This window comes from Apiospora kogelbergensis, assembly GCF_038363985.1.
Source record: "Apiospora kogelbergensis strain CBS 113332 chromosome Unknown utg000016l_segment0_segment0, whole genome shotgun sequence".
NCBI classification, from domain to species: domain Eukaryota; kingdom Fungi; phylum Ascomycota; class Sordariomycetes; order Amphisphaeriales; family Apiosporaceae; genus Apiospora; species Apiospora kogelbergensis.
The window spans coordinates 138,739-151,043 of NW_027117433.1; the positions used below are offsets into that span (position 1 = coordinate 138,739).

The window sequence follows — 12,305 nt, forward strand, 5'->3', positions numbered from 1 at the left end:
ACTGTCTAAACATATATCATTTACTTGCCATACAAATTTCCCAGCACTCCTTCCCTAGTCTATCTCAACATGACCCTGCAAAGACCTCCGGATCAACAAAGCTCCACTCAGGCGAGTCCCCGTACGCAAACCGAGCCAGCGAATCCGCGCCGGGCTCGAAACGCGGCCACCCAGCGCCGGTCAGCCCATCCGCCGGGTCCGCAGCGAACCGAGCCCACAGGCGTTGCACCAACGCCACGTCCGCCTCCTGAGGCGCGGCCGGCGGCAGCCCGGACACAGGCCCGGCGTTCCCGAACACCATGTGCATGTCGACGCCGTGGTAGGCGCCGCTCGTGGGGTACAGTCGGGTGTTGTCCCAGTCGCCGAAGTAGCGGTACTGCCACACGGGGACGCCGGCGGCGCGGCGGCTCAGCGCCTGCGCGTGGTTGGGGCACGTGAAGGACGTGCGCAGGAAGTCGTCGCCCTGGGCTTGGGTCACGTTGATTCCGCGGCCGTAGGCGGGGATCACGTAGTAGCCTTGTTCGTTGGCGTTGTTGCCGAGGACGTAGGGCTGTGTGGCGAGATTTCTAGTCAGCGGGGGGCTGCTGGCTACTCCCTTTTATCTATATTGCCACTCAGGTTCGGAGGGTACGTACAATTCGAGCAAAGCTTCCTTCTTTTGAGCGCTTCGGGTAGTCGGAAAAGACAAGCTCCTCATCGACTTGTGGGTAGAAAGCTGGAGTGGACCTCGCCGGGTTATCACTGGCCGCGGGTGGCACTTTCGATGCGGCTTGGAGGATTTCCGTCCAGTCCTTGGCGCGCATACATTCCAACGACTTCTTGTCCGCACCACATCCCAGGGCCTCGGAGACATTGTGCCAATTGCTGACCTGGCGGCTTGGCTCGTTCAGGGGAAAGCTGAGGGCGTTGCCGGAGTGAGAAATCAGTCCACTAACGATGGGATCTTGTTGATGGGCGTAGGCCCAGTAGTCTGCGGCGACGCCGCCGGATGATTGGCCGAGAAGCACCATCCGAGCTGGATCACCCCCGAAACCTGCGATGTTATCCCGGATCCACTCCACGGCGAGCCGCTGGTCCCGAAGACCCAGATTGCCCGGCGCATCTGGCGCTCCGGGGAAGCCAAAGATGTTGAGGCGATAGTTCAGCGTGACCACAATGACTTCCTCGGCGTCCGCGAGAGCCTGTCCGTCGAAGAATGGGGTGTGGGTGTTACCGTTTGCGAAGCGCCCGCCATGGAGGAAGATAAGGACCGGCTTCTGTTGCGTGGCTGCACCTGCTAGTTTGGTCCATATATTTAGGGTGAGGCAGTCCTCGCTTTGGGCGTTTCCTGCACTACCGGTGAAGAAGTTGAGGATGCGCTGGGCTTGGGGTGTGAAGCCAGGGTAGTCTACTGGTTTGGATGGCGTCTGCGGGCAGTCACTTGGACGTCCATGTCAATAGCGGACACAGGCTTAAGATGTTGGAGAACAACTCACAAGCCCTTCAGAGATTAGCAGTTAGACAGCTGTCTTCGTCCAAGAAGATTTGGGGAATAAACCACTTACCCATTCATTAGCATTCACTATTCCATCAGAGCTCCGGTATGGTAATGGAGGTGCAAATCGCAGTTCGCCGATAGGAGCCTCGGCATAAGGAACACCAAGGAACTCCACCACATCGCTTCTATTCGGACCAGGATGTCCAATAAGTAAGCCGCTAGTAGTTTTCACCTTCGTGAGTGAGGGGTAAATCAGGTCGGTTTCGCTTTTCCTTGATTCCCCAAATGCAAAGAAGCCTACAGCAAGAACCACCAAAGCTAAACGTGCTATGGTGGAAATGTATCGGTATCGCACTTCTTTGACGTGAAATAAGTTATATGTAGCTGTGAGAACGGGCAGGAGAGTGATGGAGAAGACAGATGTGAAACTCGGCATGGTGGGCGGTTGGGTGGCACTCACTTCTCTTGTTGTTGCGCGGAATGCAGGAAGGGAGAGAGGAAAAATGAACTGTTGAGTAGATAGATGGAATTATAGATGCTTATGATCACGTTATCCAATGAGGTTCCGCCTGAAGGAGGCAGGCAATCAGCGCGATCAACCAATCACAGCCGCACGCAATGATGTGCCTTGACTGGAAACAGATGAGCTCTTACGAGACATGCAGCTTACATATAATCCCACGGAGCAGATATGATCTCTGACATCAGATATCACGCATGACTTAATATAGACCATTCATTCTCGGGCCCGTGATAAAATATTTTTGAATGCCAATTGTCTTGGCTCTTCGTGAACTGCATCATCCTCGACCTTCCAGCAACACCCATACAGCTCGATGTTCTGGATGCCCATGCACACCAGCGACAACCCCAGTCACTTCTAGCTATTTCATTGAGGGCTACTCAGTCCCAAATCATCTTTCATCTCTACCTCGCTAGCTTCAACTGCCCAAGCCGTGTCGCCATGATTGCTCCCTGCATGCATTCTTTGGTGGGAACATGGTTGCTGCTCAACATTAGCGAGTTAGTGGAATAGTCCTTTTCGCTCATCCCATAATCCACCGCACCTATGGACTAGTAGCTATCCCTCTCCTCCTTTCTGGCTCTCCGTCGTACTAACTCGGATGGCCCGCAACACCCAGAATCAAAAACGGCGTCCCGACGTTCCCGAGCGCGCAGTGGGGCACGGCGCCCGAGGGCGTCATCATCTACACGGCGTCGGGCTGGGTGTCGGCCAACATCATGGCGACGGAGGCGGCGTGGCGGCCCCAGACGCCGCGGCCGCACTCGGCGCCCGAGCTGGTCCTCATCGCGAACCACACGGTCGCCTACACGGGGCCGTACGCCATCAACGCGTCCTTCGTGCCGCCCGCCGACGACCCGGGCCTGGGCGCCGTCGTCCACGGGCCCCTCACCGTCGTCGAGGACCCCGTCGACGTGGGCACCACGTTCATGCGCTACTTCCGCCTCCTCGAGGGGGGCGCGTCCTCCGGCTGCTGCTGGCGGTGGGCGGGCTGGGGAGCAACACTTCGTCTACGCTGTTCTGGGAGCGGGTGGCGTAGGACTCAATTCGTGGACAGGCGAGTTATCAGGCCATGATTTGGAAGCCTTCCAATGAAAATTTTATGGCTTATCTTGAAGGTCATCTCATGATCTGGGTAAAGAGGACTGGCCACTTATCCGTGGAGCGAAGCCAATCGGGCAGGTAGCCGAACGTCACAGGTGGGGTCAGGACAGTATGGAGGGTGCCAAAAATGCACATTGACCAACAGCTTTTTATATATGAGATTCTATAAGTCCAGAGGCAGGAAACGCATTCGAAAGAAAGCCAAGCAATTGGTGGTAGATTTGGGAACACCCACCCAAGATTCCTTTTCACAGCGTGCTGTTGAAGATCACCAGGTTGCCCCACTTGACACACACTCAATTCCAGAAGGGTTACATCCTTGACCCCGCGCCCAAGCTACCCCTCTGAATAGGCATTTCAGCACACGAGCTTGGGCGATGCTGGATCTTGATAAATATTTCTATCTTCCAGTGGATGTGGTAGCGTATCAATGACAGACAATTGATACATGATATGCAAATATGACCAGTCTTGCTGGCACCTCGTCAAGCTTTAGAATGACGTGGGTTGCTGGCGTATCCCCTGGAGCTGGCTGGCTGGGACAAAGCCGCCGTCGAAGATATTGCTGTGTGCCACCGCCCTGTAGCTCCAGAGGCCAGTCCCTGTTCTTGCATGATGCCAGATCAAACCATGACTTGAGTACCGATGCATGGGCACATCAACATGACATGTTACTGATGGTTCGTCCCTGATGAACGTGGCTGTTTTCAATCTGTATCTTATCCTGATGGCATGTGGCTTTTTGTCACGCCGCTTCTGAGCTGGCGGTGAACAAAGTAAAATAAGATTCGATGGTTAGCACAGGAGAACCGCCCAAGCGAATAACCCCACTACTGACTGACTGCATCCTTCCAGATGGTCACTGAACCCAACAATGAACCCCGATGCCCATCAAGCGAAGTAATTGACTTCATTATGAGATTGTTTGACTTTTTGTCAATTTTACTGCAATTGATTGAAGTGCCGCATGCAAGATCCAAAAAGGATATCAAGTAGCAAAGGCTGAAGCGAGACATTTGACGCATGAGGCTAGGTACTTATTTCCATGTACAGTCTGTATGCAATAAACAGAAGCAGATGGTCTGTGCTGGCCCGACACTTTTGGTTTCGCAGGTACCTCCTGCCATTGTTGGAGGGCATTGGGTGTTGAGTACATAGGCCGCCACCACCACCATGTACCTGACTGCTCCCGATAACCACCTGCCACGATACCTCAGACCGCGCGCCGACCTCACCTCCTCCCCCCAGCCATATCAGGGCCAAACCTGAAGAAGAGGTGGACGAGAGCACACCCCGCCTTCAGCATGGCCCTCTCCCTCTCCAACAAGCAGGCCGAAGAGCTGTACGTTTGTCCCCGTCCCCGTCCCCGTCCCCGTCCAACAACGTCGAGATATCGCCGTCTCCATGGGAACTAACCGGGCGACATCACCGCAGGCACAAGTCTATTATCGCATACCTGGCGGCAAACAACCTACCCAATGCCGCTGCCGCCGTCCGAGCCGACCTGAATCTTGGCGAAGACGTGTTCGACGCAGCTACCGCAAAGAAGTACGAGAATCTGCTCGAGAGAAAATGGACGAGTATCGTCCGCCTGCAAAAGAAGGTAAGCGATTGCGACGCCATCTCCCACTTGCCCATTTCAGGCCACGTTCTTGGAGACTGGACATCTAATCGAAGTGTGCAGGTCATGGACCTTGAGGCCCGAAACCAAGCCATACAATCCGAACTCGACAACACCACACCCCTCTCCTTATCAAAACGCAGCGACCCAGCATCATGGCTGCCCAAAGCACCGGCGCAACGAACGTTGGAATCGCATCAGGACACCATCAACTGCGTCGCTTTCCATCCCATCTACTCCTCCATCGCCTCTGGCTCCGACGACTGCACAATAAAGATATGGGACTTCGAACTAGGAGAGCTGGAAAGGACAATAAAAGGACACACGCGAGCCGTTCTGGACGTCGACTTCGGAGGCCCGCGAGGGAGTACGCTTCTAGCATCTTGCAGTTCCGATCTCACCATCAAACTGTGGGATCCGGCAAACGAATACAAAAACATACGAACCTTACCAGGACACGACCACAGCGTGAGCGCCATCCGCTTCATACCTTCGGGGGTTGCAGGAGCGCCGACGTCGGGGAGCCAACTGGTCAGCGCCAGCAGAGACAAGACGCTCAAGATATGGGACGTTGCGACCGGATTCTGCCTAAGAACCCTGCGAGGCCACGCAGAATGGGTGCGAAATGTGTCTCCCTCGATGGATGGACGGTATCTCGTATCGACCGGAGATGACATGACGGCGCGGCTCTGGGATATTTCGGCAACCGAACCGGAGGCCAAGGTGGTCATGTTCGGCCACGAGCACTTTAATGAATGTTGCGCATTTGCCCCACCATCATCATACCAATACCTAGCCCAGCTGGCAGGGCTGAAGAAACCTCCACCGGCAACCAGCACGGCAGAGTTTATGGCAACTGGATCTCGCGACAAGACCATACGAATCTGGGATGCGCGAGGGACGTGCCTTCTGACGCTAAGAGGTCACGATAACTGGGTTCGCGCACTGGAGTTTCACCCGTCGGGTAAATACCTATTATCGGCATCCGATGACAAGACGGTGAGATGCTGGGACCTAAGCCAAGACGGCAAATGCATCAAGACAATCGAGGATGTGCACGAGCGATTCGTCACTTGTCTACGATGGGCTCCGGGGATTGTCAACTACGACGACAACAGTGCCGCGTCCAGCGGGACCCCGCAGCGCAACGGTGCCAAACCCGCTGCGCCCGAAATACGCATCCGGTGCATCATAGCCACTGGAGGAGTAGATCGAAAGCTCAGGATCTTTGCGAACTAAAGCACTGATCACGGTAGATCATGGCGGCGTCGGAGCATTTTGGGCTTCCATGATTTGGGACAGCTTTAATACGGAGGCCACAGCTTTGTCATATTCTTGACATGCTTTGCCGTCTGTAGTGGCTGTAGATGACAGCGTCGGCAATTCTTGGGGGACCTTTTGGATTCGTTAGGCATGGATCGGGACCATACAACCCAACGACTACTATATCCTCGGCAACACACAGCTGCCACCTACTGGTCCCCTTTGAAACCCAGTTAGTATGAAGAAGTAACGATACCCTAGGAAAGCAAGTTGACCAACGATTTTTCAGGCTACCTTGAGAAATCGCAGAATCGAAAACTCCCAGTGTTCCAAGTCCCAAGTCCATCGAGACGCTCTCCAATCGAGTTTGCACACTGCATTGCTTTGCCCATTGAGTCGCGTGCCCAGGTGTTTTGATAATAGTTGCTTAAGAAGACGGGCCCGGCTTGAAAGGTGCCTTATATATGATGCCACATACACAAGACTGCGCGGCAACCCCCAGTCCGGGAAATCACATAGAATGGGTTGGTCAAGGATTACGATGTAGAAGAACGGCATACGCTGTCCAGGATGGTGGAAGCGGCCCGCCGACCCTTCTGCTACTAGGGCTGCACGTGGAATTCACCTTGCATATGCATAAGTCGATACACATACTTGGTTGCTGAGAAGTTGTCGGGCATGTAGAAAGGTCATCGGAAATAGAGATAGTAATTATACCAATGGTATTTTGAGAACCAAATGTACTTTCCAGGGGAGACATTTTTACCCCACGACGACACCTTTGCCTTACCTAATAGGCCCCGGATTCCTTTTTCCCATCCCAGCAATTTTCCAGATGCATCTGAGATGCCAAAGCAGAGCCAAATCTAAATGCAGAATGCGAAATCGCGATCCGACCCGAGCGTCGAATGACATCAGGGGCTGCACACGGTGGCTTTTGCTTTGTTTTTTTTGTTTGTGGCTTTCTTCACTCCCCCCCATTTTGCTCCGGCTTGTGGGACGCTCTCGGCAACCCCACCCGAGATCGATTTACTTACGTCTTTCATTTTCTGGGGGAAAGCAGACCGAACGGCAGGGGAAGATGGAGAGAGAATGGAGGCGAGAGGGGCATGGGGCTTTGCAAAGAGCAAAGGAATGATTGTCTGGGCCGTAGCGGGACGCTAAGACGCTCCACTGACGCAGTCGAAGATGCTCCTTTTGCGCAGAAATGGAGGGACGGTGACGAACCCCTTGTTTAGCTTCTGCCACAGCTGCTTCCTCGCTCCCCTCAAGCCTCTGCCGCGGCGGCTGAGACAACAGTGACGATGGGATTTGCGGGCGCTCTAGTTTGTGTCTCGTAGGCACTAGGCCCTCTGGCCATTCTCGATTAGCTAGCAGCTGAACCACCTGACCTTCCCGCAAGACACCTACGTGCTACCTTCCACCTTGGCTTCCTGCAGGACCACGCTCCCTCCCTTTCTGCTGCGCAATTGACCAATAATCGACACGTACCTGTGATGTCACCGAGTCTTTTTACGCTCCCTTTGTTCGCACGCGCACCGTAGCAGCCGGCTGGCATCAAACAATGGACAAGCAGGGCAGAGAGCGCGTGGGGGAGGGGGAGGGGGAATCGATCGATGATGTGATGATAGTCTCACTATGGGCATGCCGTTGCTCTCGCGTCTATATGAGCAATAGGTTTGCCGCTGCTGGGAGTCTAGTTTCTCTTACTTTTTCTTGACCATACCCAGGCCCTCTTTCTCCCAAGATACCTAAACCCCCACTACACTATATCATATTCTGTAAACTCCATACCTCCTACTTCCTGCAGTAAGTAATCATGGGCCTTGCCGACACGATCAGAGACACCTTGGGCGTAGGCCACTCGGCGGAAGCTGCCCACGGCGACGTCGACCGCCACACGCCGGGCGCCTTCCCCTCCGACACGCCCATGAGTGAGGAACAGCGAGAGCTCGGATCCCAATCGCACACCACTGGGCTGGTTGGCGGTAAAGAGGGCGGCATCCGTGGACATGAGCACAGAGATTCCGGCGTCGGACTGTCTGATGTCTCGGGAAGCCACCCCAAGACCGTGGGGCAAAGCGACATTTCTTCCAGCGGCCTTGCCAGCGGTAACAATACCACCAAGTTGTCCGACGTTACACACTCCCGCCCGCAAACTGTCGAGAAGGGCGGGCTTCATAACACCGCAGCCGGCAACACTGGGGTGTCCAGTGGCCTGTCAGACGTCACACACTCTCACCCTACAACTGTCGCCCAGGGTTCTACTCACAACACAGCAGCCAGCAACACCGGTGTGCACAGTGGTTTGTCGGATGTCACTCAATCCCACCCCAAAACCGTCGGACATGACTCCATCCGCAACACCGCCGCCGGCAACACGACCGGCTTGACGGACGATGACTACTCCCATTCCCAGGCTTCCATCGAGAAAGGCGCGCTGCAGTCGCACCGCCACACCGGCGGCCACCACCAGGGCGTCGGCGACCACTTCCACCGCTCCGACGTCCACATGCCCACGGACTCGGCCAGCCGCGGGCCCTCGGAGAACGCCGACCACGGCAGCGCCGCTGGCAACGCCCTGGCCAGCGTGCTCGGCGAGCCCAACAACCCGAACGCGGGCTACAAAGCGCACCCCCACCGCGACGACGACGACGACGGCAAGTCGGCCGCTCCAGGCGGCGGCAGCCACCACACCACCACCACCACCACCACCACCACTTCGGCGCCAGGCGGCGTCGATTCCTCGTCCCACAACATCGTCAGCAACGGCAAGGGCAACACGTCGCACACCGACAACAAGGAGACCTACTGGGGCAGCCTGCCGGCCGCGGCGGGCGTCTACAACACGGTGACGGGCAACGGCAGCGGCGAGGACGCGACGACGCAGCACCGCCACGTGCCCTCGTCGGGCGTCTACAACACCGTCACCGGCAGCGGCAGCGGCGAGGACGCGACGTCGCAGCACCGCCGCGTCCCCGCCGCGGGCGACTCCGAGGTCGCCATGCAAGCCGCCGGCCACGGCCCCGACGCCCACGTCCCGCGCGGCGCCGGCGTCTACAACACCGTCGTCGGCCACGGCAGCGACGGGGACGCCGCCAGCCGTGCCCAGGGCCCCTCGTCGGCTGCTACTGCCGCTTCTTCTTCTCCGGCGCAGGAGCCGTCATCCGGCGGCGGCTTGTACAACACCCTCTCGGGCGCGGCCGCGGGCGGATACAGCGCCGCGGCCTCGGCGGCGCAGGGGCTCTACAACACCATCTCGCACCGCAGCGGCAGCGGGACGGAGCAGCAGTACGAGCACGACAAGCCGCTTACGACCACGACGTCTCGTCCCGACGCTTCGGCCGCCGACGCCGGCTCGTCAGGCAACCAAGGGTACGCGGCCGGTGCGTACAACACGGTCGCCAACGCGGCGCAGGGCGTGTCCGACACCGTGACCGGCCGCGGCGGCGCCGAGCATCGGACCACCGGCCACGAAAGCGCCGCCGGCACCCAGCGCGCGTTTCCCCTGGACAACTCGTCGCCCACCACGACCTTGAACAACAGGGCGCTCGCGGCAGATGGCGGCCACCACGACTCCCACGTCGGCCGGAACCTCGCGGGGGCGGGCGCGGGCGCCGCCGCGGGTGCCGGCGTCTACGACTTCTTGCACCGCAAGGACACGGACGCGCCCGATCCGAAAAACGAGTTCGTCAGCAATGTGAACCCCTACAACGCCCCTACCCACGAGGGCTGGCAGCACGTCGAGTCCGGCGGGCTCTTCTCCAACTCGGAGCTCAAGCGGCTTAGTCTGCGACAGAAGGAGATGGGTTACGAGGACGCGTCGGCGTCGCACGGCGATGGTCTCGTTTCTTCGGGCACTGGCCAGACCCACGACCTCGGCAGTGGTCACCGATCATACGACACGCCCGCCAGCTTGGCCGCCAGCGGCTCCCAGAAGCCGTCGCAGGTGTCGCGTGGTGGCGAGGATCACCTCGCGTCAGGCGGCCGCGGACAGACCCACGGGCTGGGCAGTAGTAGCCCGGGCGCTGACCGGGCCGAGATCCCTGTGTCCAGCAGGGCTCATCAGAACTACCCGACCACGTCACTTGACGACCAACGATCCGAGGTTCCTCGCTCCTCGGATCACCAATCCAACGTAGGCGCCGGGCTTGCGGGTGCCGGTGTTGGTACAGGTGCCGCATACGGCGCCTCCAGACTTGCGCGCGACCACCATGACGACAAGCACAGCGCCACGTCTAGAATCCCCACCGCTTCTTCTTCCACTTCCAGACAGCAGCAGCAGCAGCAGCAGCAGCAGCAACCCATGGGATCCACCGCCAACCGCTTCGAGCCCACGACAGCTTCCACCCACAGGGACACGCCTCCCGGCAACGGCGGTCTGCCCCTTCCCACGCCCAAGCGCGACACACGCGACAAGCACGATGCGCATGTTCGTCACCCCGACGACAACAACAAGGGCGAGCACAGCCACAAGGCCCGCAACGTCGCGGCGTTCGGCGCCGGCGGTGCGGCGGCTGCCGGCGGTTACGACATGCTGTCGCACGGCGACAAGCCGTCGGGAGTCCGCCAGCCCGGCCAGAGCACGGCCGATGTTTCCACCGGCGCGGCAGCGCCTGTATCTTCCACCACCACCACCACCACCACATCGCCCACATCTCTCTTGGACGAGCATCAAAGGTCGCGCGCGGCAGCGGGCATGACGGGCATGGGGCCCACCACTACCGGCACTACTACCAGCACTGCGGCCGGTGTGGGCGCCAGCACTGCCGCGGCGGCCAGCGGCATGAGCCAGCAGGGGGTGCGTCAGCAGCAGCAGCAGGACACGTTGTCGCGCGCGGGCGGCGACGGGCACGCGCCGCTGCACAGCTCGCTCGGCAAGAACCTGAAGGAGCGTGGGACGACGGTGCCGTCGGCGAGCGCGGGCAAGAAGGATCCTTACAATCACTTGAGCTCAGGAACGCCTTCGGGGGTGTCTATGGAGTAGGCTGAGTAACAAGGAGGGGGAAGGGGTTTAATAATGTAATATACAAAACACGTTACTGTCAGCACGAAATTGGATCTAGTCCAATGATTTGCCGTTACCTCTCCAGAATTCACACTACTTTTGTGTTTCCATGATCTGATCACATGTTTGGAATTGACTGAACACAGCAATACAGGATAACGCTCTCCAGGAAGACAAGCTCATTCGACACGAGAGACGAGATGGAGGATCAAGCCTCCTCTCCACAGGCCAACCGGACTCGTTTCCATATCTGAAGAAAACAAGTGCCGATCTCCCCGGAAGAGAAAGCTAGGCCAGGATGTTGAATCGGAATCGACAGACGCGGTGGTGGGCTCTGATTGGTGCGCCTATAGCCTCCTCTCCGCATGACGTCGTGGAGTTGTGGACGTTGTGGGGAAGGGAAATGGGGAGAAACACAGACACTCGCCAACAGCTTCATATTCAGACATGACCTAACTGACGAATAGACGAAGAGGAACGTCAGATTGATTGACTGAAAGCCCTTTCTAGCCGTGGGATCCGTGGCACACACCATTGACCACTGCGTCTCTCCCTCTCCCTCTCTGTCAGGTCGTTCCCACAGACGCCAGCTACCAGCTGTCGTGCCGGGATGCTGCCCGCCGCCCGCCCCTTGCATCCCGTGTGTGCAGGCCTCGAAAAGAGCCTCACTGACTAGACTAGACGCGTTTCACCACTTGTCAATAATAGTTGTTGTCAGGTCTCCTTGGCACGACCCGCCGAGTTGTTCCGTCTCCGCCTCGCCCACCCCCGGCTTTCCCCGTGGGGCTCTCGTGATTTTTCCATCCTCCCAACCCAAGCGTCCCACTTGTAAAGAGTCGGACCACTGCCAGCAACCACCAACCCGACTAGGTCTTTCGGCCCTTTTGGTTGTGCTTGTCTGGGGTTTTTCCCACTATGACCTCACCGAGCCGGTCCCCTCTCCAGCGTCTTTTCCAAACTACCGCTCTGGAGAAGGGCTAGAAACCCGAGGCGCGCCAGTAATGTGTTTCTCTGCTGACGCTATGGCCGGCTGGCTCCCTCTTCGCTTCAGGGATTCGGCGTGCGGCAGCAGTGCATGGTGGAGCATATGGAAGCAGGGAGATGCGGCTATGGAGACCGAGCGGCCGGGGGCAGGGGTGTCCGGGGACTGGATAGAGCAGAAACCTTGTTGCTCGTCTGTCACCAAGCCGTCAGCTCGTGTCGGTGGTTGATGCGTGCATGGCCAAGCAGTAGCAGCCAGCAGCCAAGTCGAATATAAAGTAGTGATCGTCGCCCCCTTCCCGATTGTCTGTCTGTCTGTCTGTTCCTG

The 12,305-nt window shown here is 57.9% G+C and overlaps 4 protein-coding genes across 4 annotated transcripts; 2 read left to right on the plus strand and 2 right to left on the minus strand.

Annotated features, from left to right (window-relative positions):
* Window positions 1–64: 64 nt before the first annotated feature.
* On the minus strand, window positions 65–1,913 carry PG998_014886 (triacylglycerol lipase V precursor; the record flags this gene model as incomplete). Its single annotated transcript, XM_066881702.1, has 3 exons — window positions 65–550; window positions 636–1,406; window positions 1,545–1,913. 3 exons carry the CDS (start codon window positions 1,911–1,913, stop codon window positions 65–67), a joined length of 1,626 nt encoding a protein of 541 aa, XP_066723247.1.
* Window positions 1,914–2,441: 528 nt separating this feature from the next.
* On the plus strand, window positions 2,442–3,970 carry PG998_014887 (uncharacterized protein; the record flags this gene model as incomplete). Its single annotated transcript, XM_066881703.1, has 3 exons — window positions 2,442–2,500; window positions 2,620–3,008; window positions 3,960–3,970. 3 exons carry the CDS (start codon window positions 2,442–2,444, stop codon window positions 3,968–3,970), a joined length of 459 nt encoding a protein of 152 aa, XP_066723248.1.
* A 438-nt stretch (window positions 3,971–4,408) lies between these two features.
* Window positions 4,409–5,964, plus strand: PG998_014888 (nuclear distribution protein PAC1; the record flags this gene model as incomplete). The annotated part of the gene is made up of 3 exons (XM_066881704.1): window positions 4,409–4,446; window positions 4,539–4,707; window positions 4,789–5,964. The coding sequence occupies 3 exons, from the start codon at window positions 4,409–4,411 to the stop codon at window positions 5,962–5,964; spliced, it is 1,383 nt and encodes a 460-aa protein (XP_066723249.1).
* A 1,786-nt stretch (window positions 5,965–7,750) lies between these two features.
* PG998_014889 (uncharacterized protein) lies at window positions 7,751–10,204 on the minus strand (the record flags this gene model as incomplete). The annotated part of the gene is made up of 5 exons (XM_066881705.1): window positions 7,751–8,206; window positions 8,261–9,134; window positions 9,304–9,326; window positions 9,383–9,778; window positions 10,118–10,204. 5 exons carry the CDS (start codon window positions 10,202–10,204, stop codon window positions 7,751–7,753), a joined length of 1,836 nt encoding a protein of 611 aa, XP_066723250.1.
* Between the last annotated feature and the right edge of the window lie 2,101 nt (window positions 10,205–12,305).